Source organism: Mustela erminea, chromosome 7, assembly GCF_009829155.1.
Source record: "Mustela erminea isolate mMusErm1 chromosome 7, mMusErm1.Pri, whole genome shotgun sequence".
NCBI classification, from domain to species: domain Eukaryota; kingdom Metazoa; phylum Chordata; class Mammalia; order Carnivora; family Mustelidae; genus Mustela; species Mustela erminea.
In genome coordinates, this window is record NC_045620.1 from 111642759 (window position 1) to 111665736 (window position 22978).

Consider the following 22978-nt stretch of genomic DNA (forward strand, 5'->3'; position numbering starts at 1 on the left):
CCTTTATGGATAGTGCTTTTGTATCTAAAAAATATTTGCCTGAATGAAAGATTTTTGTCCCCTGTTTTCTTCTGGAAGTTTCATAATTTTAGCTTTTACCTTTATAATCCATATGTTAGTTCTGTGGGACTACTACAGCTGGCTGGCTTGAACAATAGAAGTTATTCTGACAGTTTTTGAGGCTAGCTGTCTGTAATTGAGATCTCAGTAGGGTTTGTTCCTTCTGAGGGCTATGAGTGAGAATTTGTTTCATGCCTTTCTCCCAGCTTCTAATGGCCTCAGGCATTCCTTAGCTTACAGGTAGTGTTCTGCCTGTGTCTTCATATTGACTTTCCTCTATGAATGACTGTGTTGACAAATCCCCCCGCCTTTTTTTAAAGATTTTATTTATTTATTTGAGAGAGAATGAGTGAGAGAGAGCATGAGAGAGGAGAGGGTCAGAGGGTGAAGCAGACTCCCCAAGGAGTTGGGAGCCTGATGCAGGAATGATCCTGGAAGTCCAGGATCATGACCTGAGCCAAAGGCAGTCGCTCAACCAACTGAGCCACCCAGGCGCCCAAATTTCCCCTTTATGTAAGGACACAGTCCTATTGGATTAGGGCCCTTCTTAATGACTTCATCCTAACTGGATCATCTATCTAAAAAACCTATTTCCAGGGGCGCCTGGGTGGCTCAGTGGGTTAAGCCACTGCCTTCGGCTCAGGTCATGATCTCAGGGTTCTGGGATCAAGCCCCGCATCGGGCTCTCTGCTCAGCAGGGAGCCTGCTTCCTCCTCTCTCTCTGTCTGCCTCTCTGCCTGCTTGTGATCTCTCTGTCAAATAAATAAAATCTTTAAAAAAAAAAAAATAAAAATAAAAATAAAAAACCTATTTCCAAAGGTTACATTCACAGGTACTGGGGGTTAGGATTTTAACACCTTTTGGAGGAAACAGTTCAACTCGTAACAATCCATTTCAAAATAATTTTTGTGTGTTATGTGAGATAAAGGTTGAGCTTTATTTTTTTGCATTGGACATCAGATTTTTTAGGACCATTTGTTGAAAAGACTATTCTTCCCTCATTGAATTACTTTAGGACCTTTATTGTAAATCAGTTAACCACATATCTTTTTATCTATTTCTGAACAATTGTTTTGCTTTATTGATCTATATATGTGTGTTCTTAAACCAATTTCACATTATCTTGAATTCTTCAATTTTATAGACATAAAGTCAGGTCCTCCAACTTTGTTCTTTCTTCCAAGATTATTTTGTCCAGTCTGTGTTCTTTGCATTTCCATTAAAATCAGCTTGACAATTTCTACAAGAAACAAAACACCCTATTGAAATTGTGTATATCATTTGTTATCTCTCTCATGGTTTTGATACAGTTATAATTGGGATTTTTAAAAATCTTAGTCTGATTTTTCATTTTATTGTATAGAAATATTGTGATTTTTGTACATTAATATTGTGTCCTGCAGCCTTGCTAAACTCACTTATCACTTTTAGTAATTTTAAGAAATTCTTTAGGATTCTCTATATAGATAATCTTGTCTTTTGTAAATAAAGATAGTTTTATGCTTGCCTTCCAAAACTTCATTTCTTTTCCTTGTTTTATACTGGAGGCTAAACATCCAGTACTATATTGTGTAGAAGTGGTAAGAGTTGACATCTGTGCTTTATTATCAGGCTTCAAAGGAAAAACATTTGGTCTTCCACCATTATGTTTCATGTAAACTTTTTTAGACGTCCTTTATCAAGTTGAGAAAATTCCTGTCTGTTCTTAGTTGGCTTAGACTCTTTATCTTGAATGACTGTAAATTTGTTAAATACTTTTCCTGCATCTATGTATTTTTATCTTTTTAGTCTGTTAATATGTTATGTTGTCGTACCTTTGAATGTTAAACCAACCTTACCTTCTTACAACAAATCCTCCTGGTCATCATATATTATCCTTTTTATATTTTCCTTGATTCAGTATACCTATATTTTCTTAATATTTTTCTTTCTAAGATAATGGATGTATTGGCCTCTAATTTTTTTCTTCTATTATATCTGTGTGGTTTTGGTATCAGGGTAATGTTGGCTTCACAAAATGAGTTTGAAAGTATGTCGTTCCTGTTTTCCGAATAAACTTGTGCAAATTATTTCTTCCTGACCTATATGATAGAATTCACCAATGAAGCCATCTGTGCCTGGAATTTTTTTTTTTATGAGATTTTTAACTCAATTTCTATTTCTTTAGTGGGCATAGAGCTATTAAGATTATCTATTACTTTGTGAGTACACTTTGGTAATTTGTGACTTTAAAGGAAAATTTTCATTTATCTAAGTGGGCAGATTCTTTGGTGAAAGTTGTGCTTTGTGTTCATTACCCTTTAAAGTGATTTTTTCTATTATTGTCTGTTTTCTATTTTTAATTATCTTTTTTCTGCCTTCTTTGAGTTTAACTTTATTTTCAGTTTCTTAAGGTGGAAGCTTGGGTCATTGATTTGAGTCTTGTCGTTTTTATGTATGTCTAGCATTGTAAGTTTCCCTCTAGTCATTACTTTAGCTGCATGCCACAAAAACTTTGATATGTTTTATCTTCATTTACATTTTGTTTGAATTATCTCCTAATTTCACTTGTGATTTCGTCTGCGATCCATGGATTGTTTAATTTGGAAGGATTTGAAAATTTTTCAGATGCTTTTCTGTTATATTGATTTCTAATTTTAATTTTTGCCCAAGAATATACTTAATTTCAATCTGTATAATTCAACGGTTTTTTTTAATTGTGTAGGATTTTGTCTTACACTACATTCTGAATGTTACATATGCAATTTTTTAAAAATTTATTTTCTGTTCTTGTTGAGTGAAGTTTTCTATGAAGATCAGATCAGGTTGGTTGAGTGTTTTCTTTATCTATATAGATTTCTTTTCTTATTCTACCTTTTATTGAGAAAGGAGTATTGAAATCTCTGGGTATAATTTTAGATTTTTCTGTTAGTCCTTTTCGTTTTAATTAATAGACCTTAAAAACATGAAGCAAAAATTATTTACAGGCACATTTAGGATTTTTACAACATTTGATATATTGATTTCTTTTTCGGTGTAAGTTTTTTTCCCTTCTCTCTGGAATGTACCTTGTTCTGAAGTCATCTTTGTGTAGTATTGATCTAACCAATCTTACTTTTTTTCCCCAAAAATTAGTATTTGCATTGTGGTATATTTTTACATGTTTTTGCTTATAATCTCTCTGTCTTAGTGAAGTGGGGTTTTTTGTTGATTACATATCCTTGGGTCAATTCAGTCTGACAACTTCTGCTTTTTAAGTGCATAGACCATTTATATTTAATACAATGTTTAATATAGATGCATTTAAATATATTGATTTCTGTTTGTCTCTTCTGGTCTTGGGTCATTTTCTCTTCTTGAATTGAGTATATTCTGTAAGTACATTTTATCTTTATTGTTGATTTATTATACTCTTTAAAAAATTTTTTTCTGCAGTTTCTCTAGTGCCAGGATCAGTAGGCTACATCTGTGGGCCAAATCTGACCCACCACCTCTTTTTGTGAATAGAGTTTTATTGGGACATAGGCATGCTCATTCATGATAGCTTTCCTGTGGCTGCTTTTATGCTACAACAGCAGAGTTAAGTAGCTATGACAGAGACTGTATGGTACACCAATTCTAAAATACTGGTATCTGGTCTTTTATGGAAAATTTTTGCCAACCTTGCTCTAGTTTGTATAATATGCATCTTTATTTCATCAGAGATGTCTTCAAACAATATCATACTATTCTAAGAATGATGTAGTCTACACCTTAGAATAGTATATTTCTGTTTTCTTTCTGTTGTCACTTGTACTGTTGTCATACATTTTATTCCTGTAAACAGTTTATTCTCATTATTTGTGATAGTTACATTCTGTAAAGTGACCTCAAACCTTGAATTAGTGAATATTGAACAGTTGCTCTTAGGGGAAATATAGGGTTAGGTTACTATAAGCATCTGGTCACAAAGTTTTTGTCAAGCAGTAAATGCGTAAGCCTGTTTTATATGTGTTTCTGTTTAAAGGTGCCTTATTTAATATATATGTAGTTGATTGATTAACACTGATCTCATGGCCAACAGCACTGTAACTGAATGAAGCTTCTCTAACACACATATTCTCTCCATAAGGCATATTATAGGCTACTTGCTCTTAGGGACACTTGACAGCACTTCAGCATGATGCTTGGGGGGCTGGCATTCTAAACAGAAAAATCACTGTAAAAAAATAACCCAAGGGCGCCTGGGTGGCTCTGGGTTAAGCCGCTGCCTTCGGCTCAGGTCATGATCTCAGGGTCCTGAGATCGAGTCCCGCATCGGGCTCTCTGCTCGGCGGGGAGCCTGCTTCCCTCTCTCTCTCTCTGCCTGCCTCTCCATCTACTTGTGATTTCTCTCTGTCAAATAAATAAATAAAATCTTTAAAAAAAAAAAAAACCCAAGTTCACAACACATGACAGTAAATAGACCATGAAAAAGACATGTGTTTCTATACTGTGAAAGTTGAAACAAGAAGTCAGAGCATCACCTTGTTTGACTTCAACTGGGAATGCGCACAAGAGTGACTTAATTTTTTTTTTCTTCTGTGCATGTCTGTGAATGACTGCAAAGGCACAGAAAGTATTGATTTTTGGTTCTAAATAAATTTTAGCAAGTAGGCATGTTCACAGATCTGGAATCTGAATGATGAGGATCAGCTGTTGCTGTAGATGCCACAACACATTGTTACTCTTGCTTTTTAGCAGTAAATTATGTTTTAAAGAAAGTAAAAGTAAGAAAAATTACCTTTTATATTTACTCCCATATTTAACATTTTCATTATTTTTCATTACGTTGTATTAGACCCAAACTGTATGCAATATGTTCTTTTCTCTGGCTTCATTTACAATTTTTGTCTTCTTGGTTTTCAGCAGTTTGAATATGATCGCTTTATTGTGGTTTTCTTTCTGTTTTTGTTGAACTTGGTCTTGAGGTTATAGTTTCCTCAACTTGGGAGACTTTTTGTATTCATTAAAGCTTCCTTTGGTCTTTCCCTGTGTGCCATTTTTACTACCCTTACAAAATTTTTCTGAACATGTTCTTTTGCTTTCCTCTTCATCTGTCTATCTGCTATTTAGGCTTTCACTTGAAATATTTATTTATTTATTTATTTGACAGAGAGAGAGAGAGAGAGAGAGAGAGAGAAAGACAGGTAGAGAGGCAATACAAGTGGGGTTGGGGGAGAGGGAGAAGGCTTCCTGCTGAGCAGGGAGCCCGATGCAGGGCTGGATCCCAGGACCCTGGAATCACGACCTGAGCTGAAGGCAGAAGTTTAACAACTAAGCCACCCAGGCACCGTCGGTTGAAATATATAGTGTAATGGAAAGCTGTATTTGAATCATCCCTGGGTTATGCCACGACCACATCTGAGTGAATGTGTGATTCACCTGAGTGAATTATTTTTCAGTCCCAGCCTGCTGTTAGAAACAGCTTGAAGGAGTGTGAATCTAGCTCCTTGTTAAAGTTTTCCATGTTTCAGTAATTTTTGATAAGGTCGTAAATTGGTGACAATCAAATGAACAATCTTTAATATATATATTTTAACAAATGCACTTCAGTGTTTATGTCTATTTGTTTTCCTTATAAAAGCTTGTCCAATAACTTTTAAACATCCCACAAAACTTTTTGATTACTCTGTCAGTGAACATTTCCTAAAGACCAGCTTTTTTTTTTTTAAATAAGGAGCAAAATCTTCAAATTTTGTTTCATAGTATTTATGCAAAAGCAGCTAAATTTTCAGAAATCTTTATCACAGGTCAGATGTTATGGAGGATCAAGATTTTTATGTGTTTACAAACTCCATGTATGCGGTTTCAAGGTTACATACAATTTATTTTGTAACAGTGGTTTTCAACCCTGGCTGCACCTTAGAACAACCAGGAAGCTTAACAGACCCTTCCCCAGACTATTTAAGTAAGGCTTTCTGGGAGCAGAGAGTCTGTTTAAGAGTTCTACCTATGGCTCTAAGGAAAGCCAGAATCAAAAACCTAAGTATAACAGAAATCAGTAAGTTTAAAAGGGCAGATATGTAATAAACTGAAGATATTTGTTCCAAATATTTAAATTGTGTATTTTGTTGTATGAGCTTGCCATCATATAAGATTTATGTATATTTTAAATCTTGTATACAAATTAAAAAATTCAGTGAAGTCTGATTATAGGTTAATATGATAGTTGAAAATTTTAGATAGAAAAATAAGTGCTAGTGATTTCATTTCTTTTACTTGGCAATTTGCAGAGAGCTAAATAGTGTGGTACAATGACCCCTTAGCGGGTACCATTATCTGTTATGGCTTCATGCAATTGAACAAATATTTGTGGTGCACTTATTCTCTTCAGTCACCATGCTAGATACTGTAGAGTTACCAAGATGAAAGATAAATTTTCTGCCCCAATGATTTGTGCTCTGGAAAAAAAAGAAGATGAGTGAATGAAAATTATCGTAACATAAGGTAGATCATGGTAAGACTTGAAAAGAAGGTACAAAATGATAAATGACTCAAAGGAATAACTACCATCTCATTCAGGAGGTATGGAAGCTTGCTTTAAACCCTACTTTTTGCTTTTATTGTCACCAACTATGGTCCTTCACCTGGGGAAATAAACCCTAGTGGTTAGTAAAGTATCCTGCTACTACTTTGATAGCTTGCAGCATGGATAAAGCAAGATGCCTTTAACATTCTCAATAATCAGAAACCTGTGTATTTATGCACATATTAACTCCCCCCCCACACACAGGTAAATGAATAAAGCTGTATGATTCTGCTTCCTAGTAGTGTTCTAAACTTATGTGAGCTAGAAATTTGTGGTGATTTCTGTTCTGTTTGTGGTAATTCCATTTACCATCCCCACTGTTGTTTTTCTTCCAGTACATTAAACCATAAGTTGCCTTTTATGGAGAGTATGGGAATAGTAAAATACAACATTTATATATATCCATCTAATTACCATGTGCTGTGCTCTTCATTCCTGGACAACTTGTATTTAAACTTCCATTTATATTGATTGTAATTATTCTTTTACTTAAGTATAGCCACCATAAAACTAAGCTCTGTGAGGTCAGTCATGTCCACAGTAGGTGTTCAACAAGTATTTTTTGGTTGAATAAGTTTTAAAATTCATATGAAACAGTGTAGTATGGTTATTCAAAAGCATTTGTTGGGTGAGGGGGAGGCGCCTGGTTGGTTCAGTCATTAAGCATCTGCCTTTGGCTCAGGTCATGATCCCGGAGTCCTGGGATCGAGCCCCACATGGGGCTCCCTGATCTGTGAGCCTGCTTTTCCCGCTCCCTGCTGCTCCTCCTGCTGTGCTCTCTCTCTCTGTCAAATAAATAAAGTATTTTTAAAAAATAAAAAACAAATTAAAAACAAAAACAAAAAACAAATTTGGGTCAAATTTGGGTTTATCTCTGCCACCTACTAGTTGCGTAACCTTGGTTTCTTATCTAAAAAATGAGGTCCAAAATAGTGCTCATTTCATGGTTGTGTGTGTATATGTATATTAAATGACATGTTTTGCTTAGCCTAACACCTGACATGTAGCAATGTCCCAATATTAGTTTATTAATAATACTATCATTAATCTGATCTTAGTGGTTTCTAAACTTAAAAAGCAAAACTTAAGTCGCACTTACTTTGGGAACCCTTTTCTTTTGGGAGTTTATTGGAAATTAGTGGTGATCCAGAAGTGAGTGAAAGTGACTCACTTTATGTTTCGCTTTTGTACTTGACAGAATATACACAAATGTCATAATCCATTTTCTGCTGTGTAGAAGACAACCCAGTTGTTCCTTAATCTGTATAGGTAAATTATTTATAGTTTTCTACTAGCTCTACAAATGTTCTCTTTATTGGTGCAGAAAATTGGAGGTAAATGATCTATCAGTTCTGTGGTTTATTTGATTGTCTGTTCTTGGGCCATATGTGTCTATTTCATGTGCATTCTTTAGCTCCTGAAAACCTGTGGTTTTTGTCTTAGAATATTATAGTGTATTATATTCCTTAGGGGATGAAGTGGTTATATGATTCTTTAGATTAATGGTGATTACAGATGTGGCTTCAGAATCATAATTTTGAGTTCAACTGATTTAACTAGTTCCTAATATTGAGCAGTGAGTAAACATGCTTTTGTCTATTCCTACACAGTAGACACATTCCAAAGGACTAAACTGCCAGAAGGAGCCTATAGAGCAAGTACAGAGGCCTAGGGATAGTTAAATAAAACTATGTAAGATCTTTTGATACCAAAAGGAGGACATAAAAACTAACCAAGAATACATTAATATTTCCATTAGGAAAAAATGATTAAGGTATTTTTGACAACTGTCTTAAGAAATGGATGAATCCAGATATAAATAAAATTTAAAATTTTTATGAAGTATTTAAGACATTATGAAATAAAATCCATTATCGTATTCCTGAAAAAAGAAGACTGACAGTGTATAATTTTTCCCAAATTATGTTTTCTATTCAAGATTTTATTGGAATTTCTTTTTACCTGATTTTTCTAAAGTTTAAAAAAGTAGCCAAAAGTATTAAGTTAAAAGTCTAAAAAATAAGGGAAAGAGGGGAGAAAAAAAAGTTACAATAATGGAAACCATATACTACTTGAACAGTAATAGATCGATAGTACATTTTAGGTATATGGCTAAGGAGGCATGAGAAATAAAAGGGAATCATTTTTCAGAAATGGAGTTTAGAAAGCAAGATAGGCAATGAGAGGAGCATTAACATAGACCTCCACTTAATACCTGACACCAGGATAAACTTCAGAGCAATTAAAGTAAAAGTTTTAAATATGAGAATTTTGAGAAAAAAAGGAATTGAATATTTATCAAACTTACAGAGAATGGGATATCTCACTTTCATATCAGGTAAAGGAGGCACAGCGGAAAAAACAGTTTACAGATTTGAGTATTGAAAATTAAAATATTTACATGTATAAAAATAAAAACAAAGATAAGATTGGGGAGGGCGCCTGGGTGGCTCAGTGGGTTAAGCCTCTGCCTTCGGCTCAGGTCATGATCCCAGGGGCCTGGGATCGAGTCCCACATAGGGCTCTCTGCTCAGCAGGGAGCCTGCTTCTCCTCATCTCTCTCTCTGTCTGTCTCTCTGCCTATTTGTGATCTCTCTCTCTGTCAAATAAATAAATAAAATCTTTAAAAAAAAAAAAAAGATAAGATTGGGGAAATACTACACAAGTTTTAAATATCATTAATGTCTTTATTCTGTAAAGAGCTCATGTATTGGTAAGAAAAACATTATTTTAAATATTTAGTCAAATGATATAAAAATACATTTCACAAAAATGTTAAATTAGTAAACAGGCATGTGGGGAAATGTTCAGAATAGCAGTAATAAATACAGATTAGGTATGGTGTTCCATTGGGGGAAAATGAAATAGGTATTTCCAGTATAAATGAGGATATGATAAAGCTTCATAGAAATAGAGAATAATCAATGATTTCAGGCTTATAGTAAGTTAAATATGGGATTGAGTTCTAATACAGATAATACAAAATATATACATTGTGATTTTTGTTTGTTTGTTTCCAAGAAAATATCTAACATCATTTGTAGTTGAGCTTTGCTGAAAAACTTGGATATGACCAAAAGTGGTCACTCTTGGAATTCAGTCCAATTTCATGACACATCCCGAGGGTGGATGGGGTGGTGTTTCTTTTGTTGTTGTTGTCTTTAACTATAAGCCAAAAATTTAGCTTCCTTTTCTTGAAGATTTGAAGTGTTTCCAACATTTATGTTACATTGAAATTGGTTCTCTCTTATTCATCTTTCCCCCAATTGCCTTAGGCTCAGTAGGCATTGGTTAAGGACATGTTCTATCTGCTTTTACTGTTGAAAACAATACTGAAAATAACCTATGGTGATAATTAACCTCTATTGATTAAGTGATTTATAGAAAGAAAGAAGCAGATAAGCACCAGTGTTCTTTCCCATTCTGTTTCATGTGTTGGTACCTTAGTTGTGCCCAACCTGCTCCAACTACTTTATATTTTTCAGATACTTATTTTAAAAAACTCTTTTGTTCCTGGGATTGTGCAAAAGGCAAACTTCTTGAAATACTTGAAATTCTTAGTTAATTCACTCTGAGAACACCAGTAAACTTTTTCCATATTGCTTATAAGAATGTAGATTAGCACTACTTAATTGGCAGATATTATAGCTCCAATATCTCAGTTTAGTGTTTGAGATTAAATTAAACCAGTGGTTTCAACCAGAATGATTTTGATTCCTGGCAACATTTAGCAGTGTCTGGAGATTTTTTGTTTGGTCGTCTTTACTGGGAGAGAGGGAGTGCCATTGGCTTCTAACAAAGAATTATCTGGCTTAGAATTCTATTTGTGAATCTTCTACATGTGAATCGAGAGCTTTCAAATAGGATTAGTTGCCAGTTTGGCTTGGACATGTTTGTTTTAAGTATGTAGTACAGTTTCTTTTGTGAATATAGATATAGTTAAAGAATGTAAATTTTAATTTTTATCGAAGTATAGTTGACATACAGTGTATATTAGTTTCAGGAATGAATGTAAATTTTTAGATGTATACATAGATTCCTTTATCTACATATTGGTTTATAAAGAAGCAGACTTAGCAACAAGCAGTATCTCTTCTTTCTAGGAGTTATATGCTGAAGAGAATGCTGAAACTAATGAAACTCAAAAAACTAGTGGGACTGATTGTGAGAACTGAGAAGGCAGACAGATCTGAGCAGAGGTAGAATTGAGCTTGAACCAAATGGAAACTAGATCTCTGCTGGGAGGAACTACCAAAGAGTCACATTACAGTGAGCAAATCAAAACCCGGGGTATCAAAAGCTTTGCCCAGTCTTAGAGTGATTGTGCAGGGATTCCCAGTGTCAAAATTATATTAGGGTTTAAACCTGTATTATTATTTTTTGTTATTGGTGTATGTTTTAAAAAGAGAGAGAATAACCCAAGAAAGAGATAGCAGTGTTTTAAAGCCAAAGAGGCAGACTTGGGGGTGGAGCTTTGATTCTTAAAAACTTTTTAAGAGATTGTTTAGAGATTATAAACCCTTTTCAGGTCACTTACTTCAGATCTTCATCTGCAAAGCTGGGATCATGATTCCTACCTTCATTAAAAAATTGTGATAAAATGTAAAGCTCTGAATGCAGTGTCCCACATAATTAGTGCCCTCAAAATAGTAATACTCATAATTTTAAAATCTCTCATATCTAGAAAGATCATCGATCCTTATAGTGTTCTTAAAATTTTAGTAAATACCAAAACAGGTATAGGATTCTTTCACACTAACATTGCTTTACTCATGCCTTTTGATTTTAGTATTTAGCATATGACAAAATATAAAAAATTGAGATCAAGTGTTAATTAGAGGACTGGGATTACTTGTTTTAGGAGTTTTGAGAGAGTTAAATGAGAGAGCCATGTCATGGTGCCTGGTGCATAGTAACTACTCTTCAGTGAATGTTAGTTCCTCACATTCTTGATTTCAAATTGCCAGTGCTACTGCTGTATTGTGTTAATTTGTTGAATGAACATAGTAGATGTAATTGGAGTAATAAGAAAGAAAATTGGCCAACAGCAGTTCATTTTAAGCTGTAATGGTATTTACTGAAATTGAAATGAATCTAACTAAAGCAAACTCTGCTTTCAGCAGCTGGTTGTAAAACATTTGTTTTTAGTTTGACCATTTACATGACACTAGACCTGAAGAGTCTTTGCCTGTATATCCTAGTTTAGGAGTGATTTTTATCTACTTGTCAAGTGAATACATTGTTTCTGCAGACATGGATTGGGTATAATTTTCAGGTTCTGCCAAAGTAGAGCGAAAACCCCAGCTGTGTCTTTTGTTTTCTGGAAACCAGTTGTCATTCTCTGTTAGGTTTTTTTTTTTTCTTTTTCCTCCCCTATTCTTTCTCCTACAGCTGTGTTACAGTGGCTAGGTGACATCCTGCTCTTTACCCTACATTTTTTGTCTTGGCAGAATAATGCCAGGCAACCATTACTAATCTGGAAGATCAAACCCGAAGAAAGATCCTCCCCCCCCCCCCAATTCTGCTAGATAATCAGGTAAATATGTTGGTTGGGATAGAAAGTTCCAGAAAGTTTGAATTAAAGATAAACAGAACTGGGCGCCTGGGTGGCTCAGTGGGTTAAGCCGCTGCCTTCGGCTCAGGTCATGATCTCAGGGTCCTGGGATCGAGTCCCGCATCGGGCTCTCTGCTCAGCAGGGAGCCTGCTTCCTTCTCTCTCTCTCTGCCTGCCTCTCAGTGTACTTGTAATTTCTCTCTGTCAAATAAAAAAAAAAAAAAAAAAAAAAAAGATAAACAGAACTAATACCAAAACAAGTAAAAAGGAAATGAAAAAAGATTGCTCTGGTTTGTGTCAAAGAGAAATGGTGTTAAATGAAGCAGCTCCTTTAGTGTGTCATATGCAGAAAATCTAGGTTGAAGATTAATGATGAAAGTTAAGAATAAATTCAGAGTCCCCACTGAATACTTTTCTCATTGACTCATCTAGACTGTAGTGCTATCTGTATATAGAAATAGTCACTGAAATTCTTCTTTTCAACTACATACTTCCTGAGAAATGATGTTAAATAGCACATTTTAATTACAAACACGTGTTAACACCAACAAAAGATATTTCCATAAGATGGTTCTAGAAAGATAAGATACTCTGTTTTTTTATTATTGAAGCCATCTTTACTGCAAAAGTAAAGACATATGGAATGTGAAGTGGGCAAAGAGAGCAGTATATAAAGGGTGCACATTTGATAACTTAGAATGAAATTCCATTCCTCTCCCATACGGACTGGGAAAAGAATTCATTTTGCGAAGTCAAGAAAGGAGTATTTGCACAGTCTGTAGAAAGCAAGTCCAGAAAACCCTGGGGGTAGTTTGGACTGAGGCCAAATTAAAGGCCTATTTTGCTTCTAGCCTGCAAGTTCTTTTACTGTTTCTTTCATTTCCTCTTTTCTTCTTTTAATCAAGGCTGAGGTAGGCTAGGGAAGGTAATATGGGCATGTGTAATTATCGGAACTTGGTCAACTTCCTTTCACATTTTCCAGTCTCTCTATATTCTTGACCCCTCTTATTCCCCAAAGCAGAGTTTCTCAACCTCAGCACTGTCAATATTTGGGGCTGGATAATTTTTTGTCCTCTGCAGTGCCTCATGGATTATAGGATGTTTAGCAGCATCCCTGGCTTCTACCCACTACACACAGTGCCTTACATACCTTCTGGGGGATTGCCCTGCTTAAGAACCCTAGTTTAGGAATAGCTAAATAAATAGCCAGTGACAATTAAAACTGACAGTTACTGAGCATGTTACCACCTCTGCTGTTCTTCTAATCTTGTTCCCTATGGCAAATTGCTTTCTTCCCCATGAAAGTAGAATGCTTAGAAAGCATTATACCATTTTATTAGCTAAGACTTGCATTCTGGATGGTAAAGAGAAAGGAGTCCAATGAAAGTAGTGGATTTATAAATGTAATCAAGAATTGATTTTCATTAGTTTGCTAGAATATTTCTTCTTAGACAATTTTGAAAGGGAAAAACGTCTCTATTATTCTTTTCTACTGGAGTCTGATATAGGCAAATAAGCTATTACTTTGGCACAGAGGCCTCTTACTGTATAAAGTATTTTGTTGGCATCAGATCATTTTGGGAAATTCAACATATATTCTATTAAGTATACAGTGTTTTTGTTTATGTTTTTTGATATGTTGTCCAGGACTTACTAAGGATTTCCTACATAATGAAAAACATTTTGAGGAATGTTTGTATTTGGAGTTTTAAGGATCTGCTAATCTGTTAAAAATGGTCAAAGAATACAAATAACTAATGCATACAAAGGAAATACAGTTGTCCTTAAGCATGTAAAAGATGTTCAGCCTCTTATAATTAAAACTGTACCAAAATTCCATTTACCTAACATTAACAGATTTGCTAAGGACTACATTTTGTCTCTCCTCTCCACCCCTCACATTCATAGGTTGAAGCCTTAAGCCTCACTCAGTGTGACTTTGGAGATAAAACTTTTAGGAAGTAATTAAGGTTCAGGGAATCATAGAGTTCTAGTCTGATAGAATTGCTAGGTTTATATAAGAAGAGGAAGAAAGAGGTGTCTCCCTCTCTTCCTACCTTCTCCCTCTCTTCCTCCCCCTATGTGCATTTTTGGAAGAGTGGTCATCTGAGCACTAGGGACAAGCTTGCTGACTGCACGCAAGGAAGAAGCTTCTCAAGAACTTGAACATGCTAGTACCCTGATCTCAGGAGTCGAGCCTCTAAAATTCTGAGAAAATAAATTGGTGTTGTTTAAGCTGTTCCACCCATGATATTTTGTTAATACAACCTAAGCTGACTAATACAGCACAAAAAATAGGATGCGGAAAAATAAGCACTCAGTATATTACTTATGGAAATGTAAATTGGTATGGTCTCTATAAAGAACAGTCAAGGGGCGCCTACATGGCTCAGTCACTTAAATGTATGACTCTTGATTTTGGCTCAGGTCATCATCTCAGAGTCATGAGATCAAGCCTTGAATTGGACTCCACACTGGGTGTGGAGCCTGCTTAAGATTCTTTTTCTCCCTCTCCCTCTCTTCTGCGCCCCCCATCACTCCTCCACCCGTATGTACTTGCTCTCCCTAAAAAGGAATGAATACAAAATTAAAAAAATTAAATGTCAAATATGTATATTCTTTGACGTAGCAAATCTATTTCTGGGAAGTAATCCTATTCATATACTCAAAAAGTGAAAAAGTTGTGTGTATAAGATTACACATTGGGTGTTGTTTGTAATAACAAAAGATTTGAAACAGTAGCTAAGTTTATGTAGTGCCCAAAATGGATCAGGAGTTCTAAGCTTTTTGTGTGTACTCATTTATTAATTTTCATAATTACCTTATGAAGTAGGAGATAGAAAAATTGAGGTTAAGTTAGCCACGGTTATAGTTAATAAGTGAAATGGATCAGGATTTGAACTCAAAGCAGTTTGGCCTTAGTTTTATTCCTCAACTCATATCCCGTCAGTAAAACAAAATAGTACTAGTAAAATAAACTAGTAAAATAAAACTATACAATTGTGTAAAACAACAGCAACAACAAACATTTTTGATATAAAATATCTTCACAAGGATACTGAGGAGAGCTGGCAATAGTCGACTCCAGCAGGGCTAGCTGGGCAACTCCAGCATAGATTTTGAACTATACTCTTTTGTACTTTAAAAATTTTGAGCCTTGTGAATAAATTGCTATTCAAAAACAAATGATATTTTTATTTTTATTTTTTTTATTTTTTTATTTTTTAAAGATTTTATTTATTTGTCAGAGAGAGAGAGCGTGAGAGCGAGCACAGGCAGACAGAGTGGAAGGCAGAGGCAGAGGGAGAAGCAGGCTCCCCGCGGAGCAAGGAGCCCGATGTGGGACTCGATCCCAGGACGCTGGGATCATGACCTGAGCCGAAGGCAGCTGCTTAACCAACTGAGCCACCCAGGCGTCCCCAAATGATATTTTTAAAAAGTGTATATTATATCCCAAAGTATTAATAAATACCTGTGAGCATACATGTATATATAAATGATTGGATGAATACATAAATCAGTGGGTGAGAATAGATAAATCTCACATGCAGAAGAATTCCAAATAACTTATATAGATACTCTGCCTTCAAGGAGAAGGACATAACTCACCATTCCTTAAGAGTGGGCTGTGTAGTGGTGCCTGGGTGGCTCAATTTGTTAGGCATACAACTCTTGGTTTTGGCTAGGGTCATGATCATGGGGTTGTGGGGTCTGTGCTCAGCATGGAATCTGCTTGAGAGTTTCTCTCTCCCTCTGCCCTGCTCTCTTCTCCCCAACCCCCACTCATGTACACACATATGTTCTCTCTCTCTTGAATAAATAAATAAAATCTTTAAAAAAAAAAAAGTGGGCTGCACATGATGACTGACTTCCAACGGGTACAGTATTAGGGGCTCAGAGGAAATAACTTTGCACCAAGTGAAGAAATCTGACAAATACTACCTTAGCCAGATAATCAAGGTCTACATCAATAGCAGTAAATCATGTTGGTAGTAGGTACACTTGATATGTGATGAGAATGACACTTTACCTCTGTGGTCTTCCCCAAAACCCATAACTCCAATCTAATCATGAGAAAAACATTAGATAAATTTTAATGGTGGGGCATCCTACACAATACCTGATTTTTGGTCAAAGTCCTCAGAACCCAGCAAATTCTTTTTTAAAAAAACACTGTCAAAGCCAAAAGAGGCCTACGGAGACATGACAGCTAAAGGTAATGTGGTATCCTGTGTGGGATCCTGGGATGGAAAAAGGAAATTGAGTAAAAGCTAAGAAAATCTGAATGAAGTATGGACTTTCTAGTTAATGTATCAGTCTTAGTTCATTAATTGTAATGTACCATATTAATGTAAGATGTTCATAATAGGGGAAACTAGTTGTGGGGTATATAGGATTTCTTTGTACTACTGTCTCAATTTTTCTGTAACTCTAAAATTGTTCTTAAAAATAAGGCGTTTTTTTAAAAAGTCTGTTTTTTAAGGAGTGTATGTAATAAGTATATTGAATAATATAAAAGTAAACTTGATATTTAGGTGTCCATGTCTTATTCCACAGACCTTAACCATAAACCTGGGAAGATCTTTTAAGGTCCACAGGTGATTCTAGTGTATGGTCAGAATTGAGACATGGCTTAACAATTTACTCCTGCTTAAAAATCTTATTTCTGAATTTTTTTTAAGATTTTATTTTATTCATTTGAGAGAGGGAGCACAAATGGTGGGGAAGGGGCAGAGGAAAAGGAGAAGCAGACTTCCCACTGAGCAGGGAGCCTGACACAGGAATCTATCCCAGGACCCTGAGATCATGACCTCATTTAAAGGCAGATGCTTAACCGACTGAGCACCCAGGCGCCTCTCTGAATTGTTATAAAAGTTATGAAGTGTCAATAGGGGTAAGTTCAAATCATTATTAGCAGGGTTTTTGCTTTTTTGTTTTTTGTATGGGTTTTTCTCTGAATAATTGTTTAGATCTTTCAAAGTGTGTGTTCATGGTTTATTTCCTTGTTTCCTTGTTCTTCTTTTTTTCCCTTGTTTCTTCTTTTTAGATATTTAACATACCCATGTCTCAAGACTTCATAGTGTTCTTTAAAACTTGGCTACAGTTTTTCTCTGATGTTCAGTGGCAACGTTTAATAGTCTCTTGCCTTTTTTTTCAGGCACTGTTTTCTGTTACTTCATTTTGTGCTGACTCCTCAGATGATTCCTAAATATCCTACCAAGTCATACTTAAAATCATAATTGTGAATAGGAGAAATTTATTTTTTACAAGCTATTTCGTACATTTTCCCCTCTTGGAACTCTATAATTTCTCAACAATATAGATGAATATAGTTTATGTAAACATTTGCTAGACTAGAAAATTACTTCATTTTTTATCATCACTGAAGGCTTTCCAGCCTGGTTCACAAATGCTTATTTTAAGTAAATATTCTTAATACACTCCCTGTCATTTTTATTTGTGCTTCAATTTCTTAATAATGCTAGTATGAAATCACTGGGTCATGTGTTTATCAAGAAGATGATTTTATATGTATTTTTTTCTAAGCCACACATTTTTTGATGTTTTCTTCTTTCATTAATGTGTTTATTTGGCTCTTTAGTTATCGAGACTTCTGGCTTGGTCAAAACAATACTAATGATCCATGTAATTTACCAAAGATAGATTTGAGAGAGAAGTGTTCCTTCTTGTCTTCCTTTCCATCTCCTCACTGAATAATCCAGACCCTGCTACCTCTTTACTGACCAATAGCTTCAGCCTTCTTTAGGAGCTTACTCTAGTCTCTTCCTGTTTCAGTCCCTACTACATGTCAGCATTATCTTTTTAAGGTACAGGTTTGATCACGTCACTGCCTCGCTCTGGGATTTTTTGTCTCTCCCCTTTCAGATGTAAGATAAAAAGAACCACTCGTATTTACTGATCATGGTACTACTTTATGTCATTAAATACATAAATTTTGACCAGAACCCTATAAAGCCAGTACTGCTGTTACTCCAAATTTATAGATAAGAAACAGCATAGGGAGGTTAAGCAGCTTATCTAAGGTGCTGTAGTTAGTAGGTGGCAATGCCTGCGCCTCATTCTGATGACTCCCAAGTTTCTTTCTTAAGTATAGTCTCCATGGGGCTCCTGTGTGCATTTTTGTCCTCTTCCTACCCCAGCCCTTGCCTCGTTCTTCAGTCGTAGGGGTCCACTTAACTTTCTTCCATTTGTGTGTTTTCTCAACTACGACCTTTGTACTTCCACTTTCACTTTCTGCCCATGGAAACTTGCTTCCCTTTTTTATCACTGTTTCAGTGACATTCCACATTCCCGGTTAAAGTTTTTTTCCCTTCTTCTAGAATTTTATTTATTTTTCATTTTTGGTATTTCCTTTACGATGTTATTGATTTGTTTTATTACCGTCTTCCTACTAGATTGTAAACTCCTGGGAGGGGAGGTCTGCCTTAACTTTACATACCATGGGAACAATGCCTTGCACTCAGAAGACATAAAAAAAAAATGTGGAACTTTTAAAATGAGTTTTATTCATGCAAAAAAAAAATTTTTTTTAAGATTTTATTTATTTGAGAGAGAGAGAGTGTGAACAGGAGCAGGGGGAGGGGCAGGGGGAGAGGGTTGATCCCAGGACTCTGGGATCATGACCTGAGCTACAGGCAGACACTAAACCAACTGTGCCACCCAGGCATCCCTTGTTAGTCATTTTTATATAAGGATGGAATGTGGAATTTTTTTTTTTTTTTTTTTTTAAAGATTTTGTTCATGGATGAGTGAAAGTGAACAAGCAGGGGGAGTGGCAAGCAGAGGGAGAGAGAAAAGCAGGCACCTGCCAAGCAGTGAGCCCGATACTGGGATACTGGGCTTGATCCCAGGACCCTGGGATCATGACCTGGGCTGAAGGCAGCTGCTTGACAGACTGAGCCACCCAGGCGCCCTGGAAACTTTTCTTTATTAATACTTAAGTTCTTAATACATAAGAACTGTTGCAGCTAATTTATGGAGATGTTTTATTCCTATTAAATGTTTTCTAATTTGATAATACTTAATAAAATTTTATAAAATTTTCATTACAAACTTTAAAATGTAATAAAAATATTTTTTTGATTCTGTATTTTTACTCCCTAGCTTTTCAATTGACAATTGTTACACTGTTAGATATATATTTAAAGCATATTATAAAGTTTTGTTAGTATTATTGGTAACTCAGTTGAAAGTAGGATATTATAAAAACTCCAAATATTTCTGTGCTTTTTCATTATTTACTCAGGTTTAAAAAAATTCAAATCGACTCAAATTTCTAATTAAATCATTGTTTCTAATTTTTTTATTTTAATAATTTTCCAATAAAATTTAGACCTTTGTAGACATATACCTATATAAGGATTTTTAGTGGGAAAATGAAGTTCAGAAGATAAGAAGACATTTCCACCTAAAACACATGCTTGTAAGATCCTAAACTCATGTTAGAAGTGGGCCATAAATTTAGCTTTGCTTTTCCCAGTGAGTGAAGTAAACAAAAAAACATGATTAATTGGGTGATCAGATTGTTTATATTATAGAACCAACCAGAGAAATTCCTTTTATGAATCCTCACGGAGAAGGGCTACCATTCTTGAAGTAAGTGAACATATCCTCAGCAACATCCCTGCAATAAATGCAGTTATGGTTTAGTGTGACATACGTATCAAGCCATTCAGTGCAGGCTAGTGACTTACTGTATAGTACATTAAAGGATATTCTCTGAGGAGCCAAATAAGTCAATGAGGGTATCCAAATCTGAGATAAACTTAAGAAAATTGAAATACCTGGAGCAGCATTTCTCAGGGCTCTGGTGTTTTAGATGATCTTGATCTTGATTTAGAAATTAAAGTTATTTTGTAAGGCAGGTATTTAAAATTTTCTCTTAAATAACTTTATTAACTATAAAAACTGTTAGAGCTCATACCTTCATATTTTAGTGGTATGCCAATACCCACAGTGTCAGCTCTGTAGTCACAAAGTGTAGAAGCCTTGAAATAATATACATAGGGCATGTGAACAGATCTCTAAGTCTCCTGTTCTGGTCAAAGGTTTTTTAAAAGGTTACCAGGGCACCTGAGTGTTGCAGTCAGTTAAGCGTCCAACTCTTGATTTTGGCTCAGGTCATGATCTCAGGGTACTGGGATCAAGCCCCGTGTCTGGCTCCATGCTCAGTGCAGAATCGGCTTGTTAATTTTTCTCCCTCTCTGTCTGTACCTCCCACTTCTGTGCTCTCTCCCTTCCTCCCTCTTTCCCTCTCAACTAAATACACATATTTAAAAAAAAAAATAGTAAAAAGAAAGTTACCATAAAAATCATGTACTTGTAATTACAGTGGTAAAGAACGTATTAGATGCTAGAGGCCATAGGTGTATTTGTCAAAAATTTTGGAATTGATACTTTTGTGACAGTAGTTTGGGAATTATTAATCTACTAGGTTCGTTCAGTAGAGTTTAAAGTGATGATGAAAGTGTTCTATATCTGCATAGTCCAAAATGATAGACAAGTCAGTAGCTAGGGTAGTGATTAAGTGCATGCAGTGTGGTCAGAGTGACTGAGGAGCTGAACTTTTCATTTTATTTAATTTTAACTAATTTTAATTTAGCTGCATGTGGCTAGTAGCTGTAGAGGAAGCTCAGTTCTAGAGGACAAGAAAGACTGCATATCTCAGGCAATGTAAGATAGAGTAGCAGTTAAATTCAAGATTATAGTCTCCATCAATAACTGAAAGAGGAAATTCTATGTTTCTAAGAGACATGTGCTTAAAAAAAAATTGTATTTAAGTTTACTGTTGTATTTTTTTTTTTTAAGATTTTGTTGATTTATTTGACAGATCACAAGTAGGCAGGCAGAAGGTGGGGGGAAGCAGGCTCCCTGCTGAGCAGAGAGCCCAATGCGGGGCTTGATCCCAGGACCCTGAGACCATGACCTGAGCTCAAGGCAGAGACTTAACCCACTGAGCCAGCCAGGAGCCCCTACTGTTAAATTTTTGAACTTGAAAATGAACCAAGGATGCTTGAATCCATGGTTGATCTTTTAGATATTAATAGAATTGTTAGCAGTGTTAGGCTAAAAACCACATGTAAGATTCTTTCATAAGATTGAGACATTTACTCATAAAAATGGAAACCTATGGGTATGCTGATATAGGACTCTTCTCCTGTAGTTTCCAGAGTGTGGATTCTTTGGCATGTATGACAAAATTCTTCTCTTTCGCCATGACATGAACTCAGAAAATATTTTGCAGCTGATTACCTCAGCAGATGAAATACATGAAGGAGACCTAGTAGAAGTTGTTCTTTCAGGTAAGTAAATAACTCCTTTTATTTTTTATTTTTTTGAATGAATCTTATTTTTTCTACTAAATGCTATGTTCAGTTAGTCTTTGTGCTACAGTTACTTTACTTCTTTCATCTATAATAATGGTGACCATGTGAGTTTTCCCGTCAGGAAGTTTATGTCACAGATGAGAAAGTAGGAAAATAAGCCCTGAATTGTTTTTCTGAATGTTCCTAAGCTAAGGGAATTATCATTGGAACTGGAAGAGGAATATACTTCTGAATCAAAGAAATAAAATAATTATACTGAAATTCAATCTCATTTTCCCCATTTCTGTGAAGAGCATAGAAGAAGAGAATTGGGGTTCAGAAATGAAAGGAGAAGAAGAAATAATGAAGATGTGGAAGAGGAAACTGATACTGATTGTTCCCATGATTTCAGTATTGCTCCTTCCCTGTGTGTTCTCAGTGGGCATTTTCTTACCGCCCTCCTTTCCCCTTCATCCACTCTTGCCGTTTGTCGTTCCTTAGCTCCTTCTATTTCTGACCTCATCCAGCAGCAGATGGGCAGGATTGTTGGCGGGGATGTAAAAGAACAACGAATGCACCTAGTAGTCCTGCAGAAATTCTTGTTTGACAGGAAAGGAGGGAGGGAGAGAAGGAGAGAGAAAAGACAGAAAGGGAAGAAAAAAAGGAAAGCCAGGCAAGAGTGCAGACTCCTGACGCCATTTTTTCCGCTTCTCAGACTCATCTCTGCACCTGTTCTTGAGATCCTCCCTACCAACACCTTTCCTTATTGGTCTTTGATCCTTTGCATTCATCTGGCCCCTCCATTAATCATGCATCTGCACCATCACCCCGTCATGTGTAAATTTCCCAATCCCTGTCTTTCTCTCCACTCCAGGAGGGCTTTACTCCTTGTCCTCCCTGGAGGTCAGACTCATATCTGTTCCTTCTTTGCTCTGGACCCTTCATCAGGCCCATCAGAACACAGGGATATCCACTAATGACTTACAGGTGGAGGTGAGAGAATGGCTACCGGTGGGTGTGTCTACTTGTTCAGTTGCTCACAGAGAGGAGGGGAGTCTCTTTTTCTAAACTTCTAGGACTATTGAGAAGACAGAAAACTTATGTTGAGATTCTAAGTTGGAACTCAGAGTGTTTACCATTGAGATTAAGTTCCCTAGTTTCCATGAGTTTTACGTTTTTTACTTTTTGCCCCCCCCCTTTTTTTACTTTAATGTTCTGTTTCCCAGTGTGTTATAAATTAGACAGTTTTTAATTGTAAAAACAGACCTACCAACTATTTGTGATCTTGCCACTATGTTAAATATGTTTTTGGAGGTTGAAATACCTACCTGCAGACCTAGTTTTAGAGCTCAAGTTATTTGGAGTTGATGAACTTCCTAAAATAGTTTGAAAACCACAATAATTAAATGCTGAAGATAAATTATTTTTTATGATAAATGAAGCTTTCAGAGAAAAAAGATTCTGTGTACTTTGACATAAATGAATATGGTCAGTGTTCTTAATCTCATT

The 22978-nt window shown here is 35.6% G+C and overlaps 1 protein-coding gene and 1 long non-coding RNA gene across 3 annotated transcripts in view; one reads left to right on the top strand and one right to left on the bottom strand.

The window, feature by feature from the left end:
- The window catches only part of PRKD3 (protein kinase D3), an 82936-nt gene that overhangs the window by 17694 nt on the left and 42264 nt on the right, over window positions 1-22978 (top strand). Inside the window, exons 2-3 of one of the 2 annotated variants that reach the window (XM_032352958.1) lie at window positions 12040-12125; window positions 21328-21466. In XM_032352958.1, coding sequence (XP_032208849.1) covers window positions 21352-21466 — 115 coding nt within the window. In that variant the 5' untranslated portion in view covers window positions 12040-12125; window positions 21328-21351. The remainder of the gene's footprint in view (window positions 1-12039; window positions 12126-21327; window positions 21467-22978) is intronic. The other variant, XM_032352957.1, reaches the window with a different exon arrangement.
- Window positions 6244-22830, bottom strand: LOC116596020. Its single transcript, XR_004287975.1, has 3 exons — window positions 22455-22830; window positions 19710-19788; window positions 6244-6461 (listed from the first exon to the last, which is right to left on the bottom strand). It is a non-coding gene; the product is annotated as an uncharacterized LOC116596020 (long non-coding RNA).